This window comes from Mus musculus, chromosome X, assembly GCF_000001635.26.
Source record: "Mus musculus strain C57BL/6J chromosome X, GRCm38.p6 C57BL/6J".
NCBI classification, from domain to species: Eukaryota; Metazoa; Chordata; class Mammalia; order Rodentia; family Muridae; genus Mus; species Mus musculus.
Window position 1 is genome coordinate 13,453,439 of NC_000086.7, and position 19,366 is coordinate 13,472,804.

Below are 19,366 nucleotides of genomic sequence, written 5' to 3' on the forward strand. Positions count from 1 at the left end.
GACTTGGCATACCTAAAGAAGAATAGACATGAGGACTAAGTCATTCAGATATTTAGGACTGGGCATACCTACAGGAGAAGAGACATGAGGTCTAGATCAGTTAGATACTTAGGACTAGACATGCCTAAATGAAAAGTGACATGAGAACTAAGTCAGTCAGATAATTAGAACTGGGATTGCCTAAAGGAGAAGAGACATGAGGACTATGTCAGTCAGTTACTTAGGACTGGACATACCTAAAGAGAAGAGACGTGAGGACTATGTCTTTTAGATACTTAGAACTGGGCATGCCTAAAGGAGAAGAGACATTAGGACTAGTTCAGTTAGATACTAAGTACTGTCAAAAGTAAAGGGGAAAAGACATGAGGACTAAGTCAGTCAGATACTTAAGACTGGACATATCTAAAAGAGAAAAGACATGAGGACTAGGTCAGTCAGATACTTAGGACTCGACATAACTAACGGAAAAGAGTCATGAGGACCAGTCAGTCAGATACTTAGGACTGGGCAAACATAAAGAAGAGTCATAAGGACTAGGTCAGTCAGATATTTGGGACTGGGCATACTTAAAGAAGAAGAGCCATGAAGATTAGGTCAGTCATATACTTAGGACTGGACATACCTAAAGGTGAAGAGACATGAGGCCTATGTCAGTCAGATTTTTAGGACTGGCTATATTTAAAGGAGAAGAGACATGAGGACTAGGTCAATCAGATACTTAGGAATGGACATGACTTAAGGAGAAGAGACACGAGGACTAGGAAAGTCAGACATGTAGGACTGGGCATACCTAAAGGAGAATATACATGGTGACTAGGTTAGTCAGAACCTTAGGACTGGGCATACCTAAAAGGGAAGAGACATGAGGACTACGTCAGTCAGATACTTAGGAATGGACATGCCTAAAAGAAAATAGACATCAGGAAAATGTCGGTCAAATATTTAGGACTGGACATACTTAAAGGTGAAGAAACATGAGGACTAGGTTAGTCAAATACTTAAACTGGGCATACGTAAAGGAGAAGGGACATGAGTACTAGGTCATTCAGATACATAGGATTAGGCATGCCAAAAAGAAAAGTGACATGAGGACTAGGTCAGTCAAATACTTAGGTGTGGAAATAACTAAAGGAGAAGAGACGTGAGGACTAGGTCAGTCAGACACTTAGGACTTAGCATATCTAAAGGAGATGAGACATGAGGACTAGGTCAGTCAGATACTTAGGACTGGGCATGCCTAAAGGAGATAAGACATGAGGACTAGGTCAGTTTGTTACAAATGACTTGACATGCCTAAAGAGAAATGACTTGAGGACTAGGTCAGTCACATATTTCGGACTGGACATGCCTAAAGTAGAAGAGATATGAGGACTAGGTCAGTCAGTTACTTAGGACTGGACATGCCTAAAGGAGAAGAGACATGAGGCCTAGGTCAGTCAGATACTTAGTATTGGGCTTGCCTAAAGGAGAAGAGACATGAGGCCTAGGTCAGTCAGATACTTAGTATTGGGCTTGCCTAAAGGAGAAGAAACATGAGGCCTAGGTCAGTCAGATACTTAGTATTGGGTTTGCCTAAAGGAGAAGAGACATGAGGCCTAGGTCAGTCAGATACTTAGTATTGGGCTTGCCTAAAGGAGAAGAAACATGAGGCCTAGGTCAGTCAGATACTTAGTATTGGGTTTGCCTAAAGGAGAAGAGACATGAGGCCTAGGTCAGTCAGATACTTAGTATTGGGCTTGCCTAAAGGAGAAGAGACATGAGGCCTAGGTCAGTCAGATACTTAGTATTGGGCTTGCCTAAAGGAGTAGAGACATGAGGCCTAGGTCAGTCAGATACTTAGTATTGGGCTTGCCTAAAGGAGAAGAGACATGAGGCCTAGGTCAGTCAGATACTTAGTATTGGGCTTGCCTAAAGGAGAATAGATATGAGGACTAGGTCAGTCAAATATTTAGGACTCTGCATACCTAAAGGAGAAGAGACATGAAGACTTGGTCTTTCAAACATTTAGGACTGGACATACCTAAAGGAGAAGAGACATGAGGCCTAGGTCAGTCAGATACTTAGGACTGGGCATACATAATAGAGAAGAGACATGAGAACTAGATGCTACTTCTCTCTTCCTTCCTCCACCAAAACTACTTAAGGGATTCTACAGTCTATGAATTGACCATATGGGAGAAATAGTCTGGCCTCTGTGTTATTTAATGAAGGAGACCCAAACCGAATAAAATTCAAACCCTGACCCCAGTTCCAAGGAACTAAACCTTAAAATGCACCCCTTAGGGTCCCAGCTTTGAGTCCTTCCACTTATAAAGACTTCAATCTCTAAGTAACTGAAAGAGGCTGAATACTTTTGGGGGTGCTTACTTAGTCTAGCAGTCCTGCTCAATGATTGCTAGGCTACCTTGGCTTAGAATTGGACATCATGGCCAAAGGCTGGCTTGCATGCTTCAGAGCTTGTAAGCCAGTCACTGTGTTTGTTCCAAAGCCTTGACCTTGGGACATGACTGTATGTTATTACATGACAGGACAATTGGAATAAAAAGGAATCGTATTAGCTGAGTACAGACTCTTAAATGATCTGTCTTTACTCTTGGAGGGCCCAGATGTTCAAATAAAAACTTGCTACACCTTTGATCCTGCCACCTTCCTCCTCAAGGAAATCAAAAGCAAAGACAGTGCAAAACAAAACTGAACAAATAATTCTACAAACTTCTATTGTTAGGGAAAAACTTGGACATTCCCCTGCAAACTCTTATTTGGTCTTCTTTAAGGATGGCAGTGGCTTCATAAACATGAAATCCACAGAGTCATGTATGATATAGTAAACTTTTATGACACCCTAAAAAGTAAAGCCCCCTCCCCAGGAACCAGTACTCAGGTAACTGACTTCATAGCCCCAACCAGAGCCCAAGAGATGTCAAAACATGGGCCCCCCTTTACACTAATTCTAATTATGCCATTTTAGTGCTCCATGCCCATGCTATGACTTATAAGGAGAGAAACATACTACACCTGCATTATCTTCTACTGAATGCCATCAAGAAACAGACAGGTAGCTTTCTGTCATAGTTCAACCCAAACAAGTGACAATCCCAGGTTGTAGAGAACATCAAAGGAGAACTGATGAGGTGCAATACTTGCTCAAGCTGGGTTACTACACCAGAGGCTTCCTTTCCATGGCTACCCTAATCTGTGGCTTCCTTACGTGTTGGGAGCTATTAAGACAACTCTATTTTCTTGATCTCCGAATTGGGCCTCTCCCCCCGCCCCCCGAGAAGAAAAGGGGATCAAAAGCACCGTTTCGAGAACAACCACAGAATGTTCCAGCCCTAAGTCAGCGCGCCAGATGTCCTGACCACAAGATGTACCCTGATACTACCAAGTTCCTGCTTCCCCATGTAGTTGCCAAAAGAAAAATTTCCGCTGCCCCATCCCTCCTGCTGAGAAGTACTTCCTCTTTTGCTTGTGCATTTCTGCTGCCCCATTCCTCCTGCTGAGAAGTACTTCCCCTTTTGCTTGTGCATTTAAGCCTTGAGCCTTGCTGAATACAGTGACACCTTGATGCTACTCAGACTGCTTCTGTGTGTTCTTGCACTTGGTATCTGTCTCTCCCTCCCCCCATTTGGTTCTTAGGAGAAGGTCCCCTCGAGACCCTCGAATAACTGGACCTGCTGGACGGGTCACTTATGCACAGGCCCCTGTAACCATGAGAGGAGCAGGATTTCTCTTTCACTTTTGCTGTGGTTATTGGCTCTTGGTCAGTATGACTGACACCCTCTAAACCCAACTCACTAATCTTTCCTATTGCTAGATCTTTCCATAATGGGACTCAACCAACCCCAAAGAGACATCCCTGTGAGCCTAAGTCCTGAACCATACCGGGATGGGTCAATCTTACCACTCAATAGTCTGAACCCTCTGAACCAGTAGGATGGCTTGCTTCACTTGTGTGCCTAGAGGAGACAAGCTGTTCTTTACCTGACTGATGTTTTCTGTTTTGTAAGTGTTTAAAAGACACCCTCCTTGCATGTTCCTCTTTGGTAACCTGTCTACTTTAGGAATTTCCCACTGGCTTTCTTTCTAACATACCTACTGATTGAGTCTGTCTGTCTCCCCTCCCTTCCCCTCCCCCCCTCCCCCCCCTCCTCCTCCTCCTCCTCCTCCTCCTCCTCCTCCTCCTCCTCCTCCTCCTCCTTCTTCTTCTTCTTCTTCTTCTTCTTCTTCTTCTTCTTCTTCCTCTCTCTCTCTCTCTCTCTCTCTCTCTCTCTCTCTCTCTCTCTCTCTCTCTCCAGACTTCCTTTCTCCTTGTCTAGGACAAGCATCCTGGGATCTCAGACCACAGCTATTATAATCTTCCAGCCTCAATCTCTGGAGCACTGGGTTTACTTGTGTGAGCCACTACTCACCTGGTACAGTCATTCTTCTTGATGATGCCACTGTTAGCATCACATTCATGAACCTGATGCTTTTGTTTCTATTTCCTTTACTTACACATTTAAACATTTTTATTTGATTGTGTATGTGTGTGGGTGTACTCTGGAGACCAGAGAACAATGGCAGGAGTTATCTTCTTTCATAATGTAGGTCCAGGAGATAGAACTTACATTACTGGCTACATAAACTAGGACCCAGACATTTGTAGTGAGAATTCTGGTTTCTTTAAAAAACACAGAAATATTGTGAGACCATGTTTTCCAGGTGTGGGATATGGGGCTGCTTCATAGCAGTTGACTATGATTTGCCTCATGCTCTAAGCAAGAGTGAGGTTTTTGCCAGCTGAGGATAGTTTCTGTGAGAGTGTCACATTTGGAATTCTGGGGACTTTTCAGAGGATGTATATATGCTAGAGCCTCAATAGTGTGACTGGGTGGTTGGTGGTTGGATGCTGTTGGGTGTTGTATATTGTGGTTTTTCAAGTGATCATGAACAAAAAAAAATGAGAAGGAATTAGCTATCCTGGTGATGACAAACAAACTTTCCCCAAGGAACTTGTTGACCCCAGTGAGCAGGAAGCAGTCTACTGATAATGGCCCCCTTTCCCTCCTATCCTTTTTTCACTCCTACCTAATGTTGGGGGGTTGAAAGGATGAAATAAGGGTGGAAGAAAAAAGAACCCACAAAGTGGCCAAAAGCCTGGCTACAGACATTGGTAAAAGAAAGATGATTTATTTACAAATTGGCCAAATGGGGAGGTGGAGAAGTCTAAATTCCTCCCGAGTGAGCCTTTGGCCATTTTACAATTTATAAAAAGTCATAGGACAATGCCTAGAACACATGTAAATGTAAATGAGGCATGCTAATCGATTCTTTCCTAAGATAAGGGGACCCTGGTCCCCAGATTGTCTATGTTCCCTGTAACAGAGTTTTTATTTCTTTTATTTGTGTGTGTTGTCTGTGTGTAGTACATGCTTGGTGCACAGAAGTAATGGTCAGAGCAGGATGTTTGATGTTTTTCTCTATTGCTCTCAGCCTTGTTGCTTTGCTTAGGAAAGATCTCTTACTGAACAGGAAACCTGCGGGTTCAGGTAAGTGGGCTGGGCAAGCAGCTCCCAGGATCCACTTGTGTTTCAATGCTGTGGTTACAGTCATGTGCAGCTGTATCTGGGGTTTTTTTTTTTGTTTGTTTTTTTTTAATGTTGGTGCTGAGGGTTTGATCTCAGGGCCTCATGCTTTGCTTTTACCTCTCTCCACAGCCATCTTCTTTGTCCCAATATATCTTTGTTTTTCATTCCACGTTTTAGAAACATAAAATCATTTATATATAATGTATATTTATAACAATGTACATGCATGTATGAATGTGTATAACAGAGAGAGAAGAGAAGAGAAGAGAAGAGAAGAGAAGAGAAGAGAAGAGAAGAGAAGAGAAGGGAGGGGAGGGGAGGGGAGGGTTAAGGAGAGGAGCGGGGAAGGGAAGGGAGGGGAGGGGAGAGGAGCAGGGAGGAGAGGAGAGGAGAGGAGAGGAGAGGAGAGGAGAGGAGAGGAGAGGAGAGAAGAGGAGACAAGAGAAGACAAGAGAAGACAAGAGAAGAAAAGAGAAGAGAAGAGAAGGGAAGAGAGTCACATATAATCCAGGGTGGCTTCAAATACAGTTCTTCTGCTTCAGCCTCTTGTGTGCGGGCTTTTAGTTATGCATTGTTAGTCGTACCACCAATGATATACTCTCTATAATGTTATATATATTTTAATTTTACTTCAAACTATGTTTATAATTGAAATAGAATCATACCACTTTCCTCCCTCTAGCACTTTCCAGCTACCCTTCCCTGATGCCCTCCTATGTCCTCGTATACTCCTAAGTAGATAGCATATTTTATTTATTGTTACATACATATTTGTGTGCATGTGAGTATGAAATATGCACGCGCGTGTGCACACACACACACACACACATATCCAACCTGCTCAGTCCATTTTTGTTGGTGATGTGTGTGTGTGTGTGTGTGTGTGTGTATGTGTGTTCAAGGCTGACCATTCTGCATTAGACAACCAATTAAGGATGCTCATTACTGGGAGAGGCTAGTCATCTTTCCCAAAGCCATTAGTTGCCTGTAGGTAGCTCTTTGCCTAAGGATGGGGCCTGGTGGATTTCCCCTTCCCTGAGAACATGTCTGTGATATTACCTTTGTTCTGGTTTGTTTATGCAGTCATTTGTAGGAGAGACCATTTCACAGCAGACTTCCTTCTCTTCATCGATGCTCCCTGAGTCATAGATGCAGGAGTGGTGGTGTAGGTGTATCCATTGGGCCTGAGCTCCCTAGAATCTATTGCTCCAGTTGTGGTTTTCTGTGGTAGCCTCCATTTGCTGTAAGGAGAGGGTTCTTTCACGAGGAACGGTAGCCACATGTATCCAGGAAAGGCGACTCTCAAACCTAACAGGATTTTAAATTCAAGTCCAGGTGAGGAAAATGTTTTAAAGCTCACCCATTTTTTCAAATAGACGCCTCAGGGGTTTTGTGGGGTGGAAGATCCCATCCCATCTCAGGCCCGACAGACTTCTTTGTCCCTAGATCCATTCCTTTGACAGGTGGAAAGTGGAAGCCTTTGTATCTTTTCTTTGCTGGTCAGCTTCAAGCTCTAGCCTCGTGTATGTCTGTCAAACACTAATTTTCTAAGTGGCAAAAGGTGCCTATCTGAGAGCAGCAGGGAGGCCCAAGCCTCTCCCAGCATTTGTTTTTCTGACAGGTCATCAGCAGAGACTCAGTTGCCTGGTGGCTCAACATTGCACAGACTCAGGTATCTTCGATGGCTTGTCTTCTGAAATCAGATGTTCCGGGATCTTTTGCCTGCCTTGAATACCTGTGATAAGAGAATTCTGAAACTCTCTAAATTAAGTTACAGGCCAGAGAATGGAGGAAGAGATCAGATGAGATTATTTTAACTGACAGCTTCCAGCTAAATCAACAAAGAAAAGGACAAATCTGCTGCACTGCATTGTTGCCCTGTGTGCCGAAGACTACCCATTGAAGGTCACCTCACTTTCAGCTTTCAGAACGGACTTGCCAAAATGCAGCAATTCTGCTATGGACTGACTAACCCTTCACTCCTGGGACTCTGCCCAATTCCTCTTATCCTAGTCCTTCTGATCACAGATCAGAACAATTCCTTTCTTCCCCCTAACATTTTATTCTAAAGCCTCTAGCTCCTTAGGTCCATAACTACTGATTTCAACTGTTGTCTGGCCGTGCTGCTGGTGGCTTAGGAAACCTGTCCCAGGACCTCTTTCACCTCTTAGCATGTGTCAGCGCCATCAACCATTGTTTCAGAGGCCTCTTTGAGACTGGGACATTGATTTGATACTTGGCAGTTCCCTGCTGCATTGAGTTTGGGTCTTTTCCTTGGGCAAGGCAGATGGGCCTACAGCTCTATTTTTGGAGGCCACAGAGAGTGGCGATTTCACATGCAGCTCCTGGAACGTGCATTTTGGAGTATTAGGGCAGCGAGTCTGTTGAGAAGCACAGCAGAAGAAATCCTGGGCCAACCCTTTATGTGCTGTGTCAGACTGGCTTATTATCCACCCTCCTGACTCCAGGGTCAGTCAGGTGAGTAGGTCACTGAAGGACCCTCTCCAGAGGGACTTTTGGCAGGCTGTCCTTTGACCAGGGCAGCTAGCCTTCCAGCGACTTCAGGTGCGTGACTAAGATTTCCGGCTCAGGCGTGCCCCGGGCCTTTCCGGGCCAGGCAGCCGCCCCCGCGCCGCCATGCTGGAGCCTGCTTCCTGGCGGGGACGATAAGATAGGTTGCGGTGGCACTGGTCCAGCGCTGGAGCTTCAGCGCCCTCTGATGGGCAAGCCTGGGAGGGCGGGGCCCATGCTCGGATGCCCCGCCCCACCAGACCTTGGGAGCGGGCGGGGCTGCAGCACGGGTTACCCGCAGTGGCTGTCCAGGTTTCGCAAGGACGTGACCTTGAGAGGGAAAAAGTCCCCTGGTGCGTCACGAGTGGTTGCTAACCCGGGCTAGCGAGCTGAACTAGTTTTCGAAATCCAGAGAGGTGGGAAGGAATAGGGACTTAAACGTTCATACTGGGGACTCGTGGCCAGCTGCCCCTCTACGACCGACCGCCAAGGCACGCTTTGTGCGCAGGACCCGGAATCCGGTACGAGCCTGCATCCCGACTTTGTCTGGGCCTGTCCTTGGGGTGACGTCATTCTGAGAGTCAGCAGAATAAGTAGCGTCCCCTGCTGCAGTCCAGAGCTAAGGCTGTGAATTCAGGTCGATTCCCCCAGCCCTACAAGGAGCCAGGGATTCCAACAAAAGGATGGTTTCAGCTAAGGCAGTTTAGGGGTGCCTCATCCTGATCTCACATAGGCAGTGAGGGTGACTCTTTGGCTTCTTACTGGAATCTCAGGAGAGAAAACAAAAAAAAAAAAAAAACAACAAAAGCAAAACAACAAAAACCAACCATAACCTAGGCGACCAATTCCTTGCTCTGCCTTCAGCATTGTAACCTCAAGTTTTCTGAAGAAGCTTCGTCTGATTAGAACAACTTGGTGTGGAATTTTGTGAAAAGAGGAGAGTCAAAATTGACTTATTTTAGAACCTTTAATAACCATTTACTTTATTTTTTTATATCTGACCCAACATGTGTGTGTGTGTGTGTGTGTGTGTGTGTGTGTGTGTGTACGTGAATGGATGGCTCATGCCCACCAGTGCACTTGTGGAGTGCATGTGGAATCCAAAAGACAACCTTGGGTGCCCTTCCTCAGAAGACATCCAATTGATTTATTTTGAGACTTGTCTGAAGCTTGCTAAGTAGGCTGGCTTGGCTGGCTTGGCTGGCTAGTGATCTGTCTGTTTCTGTTACCATGTTGGGTTGTTTTTTTTTTTTTTTTTAATGTGGTTTCTGGGGATCCAACTCAGATTTACTGAGTAAGCTATCTTCCCAGCCATGACCTAAATTCTTTACAAATTAAAAAAAAAGTGTTTGTATTTGTGTGTGTAGGTGTGTGTGCCACCTTGCATGAGTGGAAATCAAAAACCAACTTACAGGATTCTCTCCCTCCACCATATGGGTCTGGGGGGAATCCAACTCAGGTTATCAGGTTTGGCAGCAAGCACTCTTAATAGCCGAGCCATTTTACAGGCTCCTGGCCCAACGTTCTTGTTCAGAGAAGCCCTCATCAGTATATCACAGAACTTAGCAGACCTTTGACCTCCACCTACCCTAAAACAAAGCACTCTAGATGACACATACCTATGGAGCAGCTTTGTGGCTGTGCAGTTGCCAGGCTACATGATGTTCCTACCAATGTAATTGAAAGTTTATTGACTTACAACTTTACATTCTTCTGTGACTATACAGTTCATGTCATCTCTTCTACTGTGGAATGTGACATTCAAGGTTCCCAGGCCATATGACTCAGAATAAACTATTTTCTTACTTCCTTTATGTCAACACTTGGCATCTTGAGCAACAGGTCTCTTGCAGTTTCTGAGCCCTAGTTTCCTTACATGAGGAATCTAGAGTCTGGGTTAGACTATGAGGCACAGAACTTCAGGGAGTCCATTTGAGACCAGAAAGTGAGAGGAAAAGGCAGGATAAAGGCCAATCTTTATCCTAGTTCTTTTATTCTAGATCCTTCGCTCATTTTCACACAGGCTTCACTTCAGGCAAACAGTTGAACACCTCCACCTAGATAGCAAACATAGGCTAGCCTCTAATATTTGTGGGATCTGGGGTTAGAGTATACAGGGAGGGTCATGTACCACGTGTCTAAACGTTTGGACGTTTTAAATATTTGAAAGTTATAGATCTAACTAACTAACTAACTAACCATCGAATAAAATATGTCCTATCCTCCATCTCTCTGTCTCTGTCTCTGTCTCTGTCTCTGTCTCTGTCTCTGTCTCTGTCTCTCTCTCTCTCTCTCTCTCTGTGTGGTGAGTTAGACACATTTCCTGAAAGTCAGACAGATAGGGATAACGGCCATGACTAGAAAATAAGATGACAGATTTCTAAGATGACCAGCTTCCTCCTCTCAAGATGGCTGCCTTTTTCCTCACTGCCCTGAACTGAGACAAAGGCCTAGCCACCTAAAATAGAGGCCTGGCGGGCTTCTTTCTCTTTCATGAGTAGGACCTGATGAGCTTAAGGCCAGATCAGTCAATGTCTACAGGCTCTTGAGTTCCTGCCCAACAGAAGCTGTTTTTAGGAAGCAAAATGTCTACAACATGTTGGCACATAGCTCAAGATGGCTAGCAAATACACAGTCCCTCATCTCCCCTGGAAGCAGTCATCCGGGTGCTGGCTGGGCAGGAGAAGCAGCAGCGGCCCTGGGAGCCCAATAACAGTGCTTTATCCACCTCACCCCCACCCCATCCCCTGGGGAGCTTCTGTCAATCACCTCCCAAACAAAATAATTCCATCTGTGTCCTTGTCTCCGGATCTACTTCTGTGGGAACAAGAGGCAGAGAACGTCTTATGCTGCAGACCAGGCATCCAGAAATAAAGGCATGAACTGGGGTTGAGACTTCTTGCCCTCCCAGCTCTCTGCCTCTCAACAACAAAACTTTGCTTGGTTTCCTCGGTATCAGGCTAAACGTGCCATGCATTAGCCCTCCATAATGGTCTAGCTTCTATTGGGCATGTGTATGCCTGTGAAGTAAAAGCAAAAGAATGTGGCTTTAGTATCTGAGCTCTAGCCAAAAGCACCCAAGGAGACTCCCTGACCGCCTGAAGCCAAGAATCCCCTTAATAGGTTCAAACTAACCTTTCTTAACGAGAGATACCTTTCTTTCTATAGCTATTGAAAGGACCCATGGTGAGGGCTGTAACTTGCTCCTATGTATTGCGTTGAGAACACAGGCTGGGATTAAAAGGAAGATTAAGGCTTCAAAGGTCAGTCTGAGATACTGAGGAAGACTAGGAGGGCTGATAGCTTGCTGTGAGATAACCAAGCTAGACTGATAAGAGGAAGGACAGTGACCTCTGGTTTCCCTACCCTCCAGTAACACACAAAAGACACAGTCATCCTTCCATTTATTCTTGCTTCTAATGAACAGCCTTAATTGCTAGTAAAGTTGGCTCCTAACAAGAAGCTTCTAGCTGGGAGACCACCCCAGAGCACTGTATAGACAAGGAGTTAAATATGGCACAACTAAGAAAGACTGCATCTATATCTTGGTAACTGATAGAATTAATGCTCTGCCATAATAAAACCTCAAGTTGATCATGCTCACAGGCTCACGGTTAGCTAACTTTCTTATATAGACCAGGACCACTTACGCAGGGAATGGTGCTGCCCAGAGTGGGCTAGGCTCTCCTATATCAGCAATACTCTCTGGGCAAGTGAACCTTCATCAGTGAACAATGCTAGAGCTGTTGACCCATGGGTCTGATGAAGCTGGAAGGTAAGGGGGACAACAAGGGCTGTGGGTGTAACCAGACCCACTTTTATAGCCATATTTCAGCCTCTGGTTTGCTGAAGAGGGGAGGGAAAGGGCACAGAGACTTCACTGGGATATCTGAAGAGAAGGTACAAGTGGACTCAGTGGAGGTCAGGGTTTGGTTGGTTCTTTCAAGCGGTTCTAGGCTCTGTGTTGAGGATAAGAAAGCTAATGCAGACACATAGATAGTAGCAGAAGCAGGTATGGTTTATTCAACTCAACAGTTAAGAGGACTGGAGCTGGGTTCTGGGCACCCATGCCAGGCATCTCACAATCACTTGTAACCCTAGCTCCACGGGATCAGATGCCTCTGGGCTCCTCAGGCATCTGCACTCACACACCCACACCCACACCCACATGTGGACACATCCACCTACTACGCATAACTAAAAATGATGAAAATGTAAGTTGAAAAAGACACTTTCGAGGGGAGAAGCAAGAGCAGGAGAACATTTAGAAGCACAAATGGCCAACGCTGTACCAGGATGAGTCTTTTATGATACATATTGGGGCCTTTGGAGCTTCTTTGTATAATGCTGGCTTTCTTGGCCATGCTCTGTTACACGTGATTCCACTCACAACTTAATGGATCACCTGTCTTTCATCATCATCTTCCTCTCTACCTCCTGCTCCTGTGGCTCCAGGCAGTTCTAGCAGGCCTCTTGGCTAGGAGTGGGGGTGTATGTGGTACGGGGAGCAGGGTGGTTCCAGGGTTGGAGAGTTTGTTTACCAGCAGGTCTTTCTCTAATGCTAATCTTGCATTGTTTCTGTTTGGTTTTCAGACCTCACTGCCAGCTCTACCTTCCTGAGCCACAAGGACCTTTGCAACACTGGTGGTTACAGACTGTGTCTACCACTCCCACTTAACCTACGGATAAGGACTTATGTGGGATGGGGGGGGGATGCTTCATTCACCTATGTTACTTTTACTCACCCCATCCCAGTCATTCCTTCCTGTGGTTGTTTGATTAGGAATAGGGGCCCTCATAGACTCATGTGTTTGAATGCTAGGCCCATAGGGAGTGGTACTATAGGAGGTGTGACCTTGTTGGAGTAGGTGTGGTTTGTCTAAGGAAGGTTGTCTCTGGGGGTGGGCTTTGAGGTCTCCTATGCTCAAGCTATACCCAGTGTGGCACAGTCTTTCCCTGCTGCTTTCGATCATAGAACTCTTGGCTCCTCCAGCACCATGCCTGCCTAGATGCTGCCATGTTCCCACCTTGATGCTAATGGACTGAACCTCTGAACCTGTAAGCCAGCTCCAAGTAAATGTTTGCCTTTATAAGAGTTGCCTTGGTCACGGTGTCTCGTCACAGCAATGAAACCCTAACTAAGACACTTCGTATCAGAGGTTAGACCAGTTCAGTCATATTTTTGCTTTCAAGGTCCAAATGTAAGAAACTGGTAATTCCCCAGGGTATTGTGGCCTTGATGGCTGAATCCACAAACAGAGCCCTTATTATGGGAAGGGAATGTCAAATTTCCTCTCAGCAGAGTGAGAATTTGGCATGTTTTCATGGATGTCTTACAAGGGAACAGCAGCCAACCCTCCACCCCCACTCAGGCCTGGAGGAGCTGCTGGGACCAGGAGCATGTAGGACAGCTGAACTGTGGATCAGTGGTCAGAGAAACATGTCCCTGCTGTCTGTCCAGGAATCAGTCTCGGCAGCCCCTTAGGCAGAGGAATCTCTCAGAGTCTGGGTTGCGAGCAGGCTGCCTGAGTTTCAGCATTCCTAACCAGCTCCCAGTACTGCTACAGCTATCGCCTCTGCTGCATCCACAAACCAAACAGAGCAGCAAGAGCTTACATCCTTGCCTGATGGGATTGTAAGACCTCAGATTCGGAATTTGACACAGGACTTAATGGCCTTAGGCCAAGCATGGCCGCAAGCCTCAACACCAAAGCTTCTTGCCTGCTGGGAAGGGCCTCTGCCACCTTCTGTTTGGGGATCATCCGCCTTTCCAAAGAGATGAAATCAGCAGTTTGCAATTTGGGCAAAACACGGTTATGTTAAACTGCCTGGTCCCCACTACAGCCCTCTAAAGTTACATAATGTGTCCTTGTTACAAAGACCTATAATACCATTTGGTAGCGGGAAGCGGATTGCAGACTGCTTATTGCTGATGGGTGGGGCTAGGGCTGGGGTCAGGGAACTGGGCAGAATGTGGGAAGGGTTTAAAGCAAAAAAGGGGCCTGGCAGATGGAGAGGGCAGGAAGGCTCTGGTAGCCAAGGCTTGGGGATAAAACTGATTGGTTTGTCAGCAAAATCTGTCATTGGCTTTGGCAATTCAAAAGGCAGACACGTTTGCTCATCTCTGCTAATCCTCATCCGATACCGAGGCTTTTCCAGCTACTATCTGAAAGAAAAATAAACAGTCAACCCTGCATGCATGCACAGTCCTTGCTCTTTGCCCCTGTGTGCTCCCTGCTCCAGCCTTTATTTCTTCTTTCACCATTTCTTGGGAGATGGAGGGGCTGGGGGCACTATGGGCAGACCTCCAGGATGGTAAGCAATACTTGGAGATGGGCCATTAAGGGTTTTTATGCAGAGGTTTTCTACCATCTATTTTCTTGCTGGGTCCTGAGTGATACCTGGGTTGTTGATGGGTCTTAGCCTGATTAAGGGTTTCCAAATGGATGGATGTGGTGGAATTTGAGTGAGCCCAACACTAGGATCCTTGGGGGAGGAATGAACACACAGAAGGGGAAATGGCTGGGTATAGCCAAGGAAGTGTGGAGGTGCGGGCAGAATTCCCAAGGGACCCCTCCTGGGTAGCCTTCGACCTGCTGACTTGCCCTTTCTCCCCTCAGGTAGGGATCCTACAGCTGAGTGGCTCTAAGCCACCAGGTGCAAGGAAGGCCAAGGGATGCTGATCCTGCTTCTTCATGGTGAGTCCTGGGCCAGAGGTGCTGGGATGGGAAGGTAGGCAGCGGTCACAGGGCTCCTGCCTAAAGAGTATGGGCTCCAAGTGGCTTCAGTCACAGCTGCTTCTCTGGATACTCTTTCTGATCAGATTTCCTGCTGTGTGACTGTGGGGAGAGGCTAGAAAACAAGAAACAAGTAAGTGGTAACTGTGACATTATAGATGTTTAAATATTTTTATTTTATTTTTCAAACTTTATGCATATATGAGTATGTATGCATATTGAAACAGCATCTCATATAGTACAGTCTAGCCTCAAACTTATGTGCCCAAGGCTCACCTTGAATTTGTGGCGCTCCTCTTCCCTCAGCCTCCCAAGTGCGAGAATTAACTGCTTGAAGTTATGGTGATGTATGTAATGATCTTTATATATGGCACATGTTATAGAATATTTTACCAGATGATTCTCAAATACTAGTAATAGTGTTTTGTGTTCTTGTTTTCCTTATGTCACTGTAATAAAAACACATGGACTAAAAACAATAAAGGGGAAGAAGGGATTTATACAATTCACAGTTCTGGGCCATGGTACACATCCAGAAAAGTCAAGGCAAGCTCAAGGCAGGAACTTGAAGGAAGGCTGCTGGCTAATCCATGCAGGATACCTTTCACCTAAGAACTCATAGCCAAAGTACAGCAGGAAAGGATGCTGCTTGCTGGCTTGTTGGCTGGCTTCTGTTTAGCTAGATTTCTTATCCAGCCCAGAACCACCTGCCTAGTGATGGTGCTCCTTATAGTGTGCACTCCTACAATCAATTAACAATCAAGACAAACCCTTACAGATATGCTCATGGGCCAATCCATTCTGGGGATTTCTTCAATTGAGGCTCCCTTCCAAGATGACTCTAGGTTGTGCCAAGTTGACTGTGCAAGCTAACCAGAACATTCTATCTTCCATCTTTTTAAGAAAGTGGGAAATACTCTGTTCCATCAAACAATCACTAGTGCTTTTTCAGTGCACACAAGGGATGCTATAGAGGTAGAATAACCACATGGCTTTTGTCTTTGAGAAACCTACATGCCTTAAGGGAGAGCCAGTAAGTAAATACGGAAGCAAAACTAAAAACAAATAGCATCAAGAGGGCATAGGGCACATCATAATAAATAGGATATGACTTCCTGCTCAAGGAGTCTCCAAAGGACAGAGGTTGACATTTATATAATGACTAACAGCCAGTACCTTGCCATTTCTCCTCCTTAGAAAGGAGAAGATTGACTGAGTCATGGGAACAAAATGTTTGCTTCCAAGAGCCAATATTATTTTAAATGCATACCCAAAGCTCTGCTGCCACTCATGAAGTCCAGACCATATTCCTAGCCTGCATGCTGCAGAACGGAGCTGTCTCCGCTACAGAACCCTGAAAGACATCCAGACTGTTTGTGACAGTTTGGCAAGCTCAGGGGTGACATCATTTACTAACAATAGACACACATCCCCTAGTGCTTTCATTTAAAACATACTCCAGCAGCATGAAGACTGTTTCTCTGATGATAAATTTCAAGCAATGGGAACAAGATGTTCCCAAGAAGCAGGCAGGGATAGCGATCTGTCCCCTTGGCTGGGGGGGAACAAAAAGACCGAGACGAGAGAACGAGAAGTGGCTCAGAGCAGGGGAAATGTGAGGCAAGACTGAACGAAGCAGAAACAGTTTTCCTGGGGACATACTGCAAGTGCTTCTCACAGATGGATAAGTACAGACACTCCCACATTCCCCTCAGGTGGTACCAACCTCCTAGCTCCCTGTTGTTTGCAGGATCATATTTAAATTCCAGAACTCACTTTCTAGAGTCCTCCATACTCTGCTTGCTCCACACCGAATCATTGACCACTTCTCTGTCAGAATCCAAAGAGGTGGTAGGTGCCTAATAATGGCTTGTTGATTGAAAAGCATGAAGCAGCCCAGAGTAAGTAGACTCCTTTCCTCTGTTGGATGCCCTCATTCACACTAGTTATTAGGGGTCTCTGTCTAGAAGGATTAGGAAAGTAAAATCACAAGGTGCTATTCTCAGACCCATAACAAGAGCCAAATGTGAAAGTTTGACAACCATTAAGCTTTGATGAGAGTGTAAAACAACTGGAATGTTCATGTATCTTTGGCAGTAGTATAAAATGGTTGTACCGTTTTGGAGAACAGTTTTGTGGAAAGGCAAATATGGCCCAAGCAGTCCTACTTCTAGATAAGTAAGAAATGCATGTCCATACACACACACACACAGAGGGGGGGGGGGAGGGAGAGAGAGAGCGAGAGAGAGAGAGTGAGAGAGAGAGAGAGAGAGAGAGAGAGGTGGGAGAGAGGGAGAGAGGGAGATATATATATATATATGTTTTTTTTTAACCTTTGTCCATCATGGCAGAGAGGGAATGGTGGGATAGAGCAGCCAGGAAACAGGAAATGGAGAATACAGGAAGGGATGGGGCATGATCATCCACCCCACCCTCCCCAAGGACTCCTTCATTAGGCCTAGATCCTCCAGTTAGACATCACTTCCTCAACTTACACTCAAATAACTCCAGCAGGTTGGACCACGCACTCAATACTTGTATCTACCAGAGCAATCTCATATTCCGACCATAGCACAGGTAAAGGAATCCGTTTGTCAAGGTACCACTGTTGTTTATCACAGGCTAGTGGGTACATCGTAATGTGGAAGAACCCCGTAAGCATACTGCTGAGTGAAAGAACCATTCACTCCCATTTCTATAAAATCCTACAAGACAAACCTCAGTTCAGAGAGCAGCCTTGTGCTCTGCAGAGAGAACATGTGTCAAAGGAACAAGAAAGAACTTTCTGAAGATAAGATGAGAAATACTCTCAGTCTTGATTGATATGGCAGGTGGAAATATTTGTTCTACTTACTGAACTGCACTTTAAAATGGGTACTTTTTTGTGTACCACTGAACCTGCTTTTACATGATGCTGAAGCCAAGACTTTATGCTTGCTAGACATTCCACCAACTGAGCCACAGTCAGTTACCAAAATGGGTACATTTTATAGAAGGCAATCTTAATTGTTCCTCAAGCAACTAAGCTTAAAAGAAGAAAGCAGGAACGTAGGGAGAGAGCTGGACTCCAGGGGGAATTCTCTGACAGTAGAGGCAGATACTGTGGCATATTGAACAACACCTGTAAGAGATTCACTGATATTATTGTATGGACCAGTAGTTTTTGATTTTAAGTGACAAACAATATGTTCTTTGTGTGAATATATTGTTTGCTTATCTATGCATTTTTTTATTGTTAGGAATTTAAGTTGATTCCTGTTAGGGGCATGTTTTTGGTTGCTAATTCAGGTTATGACTTTGGAGGTCAAAGAACATGGCATTAGTATGTACCCAGCCTTGGTGAGGGGCTCATAGTAGATGAATGTCCATCAGGAAAAAAGTATACAGTGAGTCAGGAAGCAAAGTATATTCTGGGGAGGTGCCAGGCTGGCCAATAACAATCTACTCTTGTGGGACGTCCTGAGAGAATAAGAAATACATTAATCTATTCTAAGAGCAGTGCCTTCAATGAGCACACTATTTACACAAAGTTTCAGTTCTTGAAGGGTTTACCACCTGAGCCGGGCACCCTGGCACATACCTACAAACCCAGCCCCCAGGAGGACGATGCAGGAGCATGGGGATCGGGAGTATGAGGCTATCCTTGGCTACAATAGAGAAGTCAAAGTCAGCCTGGGCTACATGAAACTTTGTCTCAAAAATAACCTAAAGGGAAAACAAGTGGGGATAGGTGGGTTTGGAAGGTACTGGTGAGATGGCTCAGTGGTTAAGAATACCAGCTGCTCTAGCAGAGAACCGGGGTTTGATTCCTAGTACCCACGTGTAGGCTTACAACTATAATTCCAGTCCCAGGAGATCTGACTCCCTCTTCTGGCCTACACAGGCACCACACAAACATAGTACACAGACATGTAGGTAAAAACACCCATTCACACAAAATAAAAATAATAAAAGAGAAAGAGAAAGTTCAGTACCCATTATCACCACATTGATCTTTTTCTTTCCTACTTCTAGTCTTAACAAGTCTTTTGGTACCCAAGTCAGCTTCGTATGTTTTGAGTGGATTTGCTGTATTATAAGGCTCTCCAACTTGTTTTATTTTTAATAAAAGATTTACTTATTTGTTTATTTATTTCAACTACTGAGCCATCTCTTTGGCTCCTTCTTTTCCTTCTTGTCATAGTAGGTACCTGCAATGGAGTAAGAAGCAAGTTCTGGGGTCACCTGAGGCCATAGGCCACGGCATAGCACGCCCTCCTACATTTCTCTCTCCCCATTAGGTCTGTTTTGAAAACCTAGCACTGGACTTGGCCAGAGGAGCAACTGGGGCAGCATTTGCCAGGAGTGGGAAGAGAATGATTTCTAGAGCCAAAGTGGCTAACTAGATTCTGTTGAAACCCCAAAACAGACCACATTTTCCCATACTATTTTAGTTTTGTGAGGCACAAGTCTTTTTCAAACAATGAGAATACAAAAATATTCTAAGCTCAGCCTGTGGTTGGAAACTCCATGAGTAACCATTCTCCTAACAAACCTCGGAGGTGGGGGAGA

At 45.2% G+C, this 19,366-nt stretch overlaps 1 protein-coding gene across 4 annotated transcripts in view; it reads left to right on the forward strand.

Moving 5' to 3' along the window:
- Positions 1–7,651: 7,651 nt before the first annotated feature.
- Positions 7,652–19,366, forward strand: part of Nyx (nyctalopin) — a 31,731-nt gene continuing 20,016 nt past the window's right edge. The window contains exons 1-3 of one of the 4 annotated variants that reach the window (NM_173415.5): positions 7,652–8,045; positions 12,672–14,393; positions 14,699–14,776. In NM_173415.5, the coding sequence (NP_775591.1) occupies positions 14,755–14,776 (22 nt within the window). In that variant the 5' untranslated portion in view covers positions 7,652–8,045; positions 12,672–14,393; positions 14,699–14,754. Of the gene's footprint in view, positions 8,046–8,176; positions 8,600–12,671; positions 14,777–19,366 lie in introns of those variants that run through there. The other 3 variants (XM_006527614.4, XM_006527613.4, XM_030251314.1) reach the window with 3 other exon arrangements.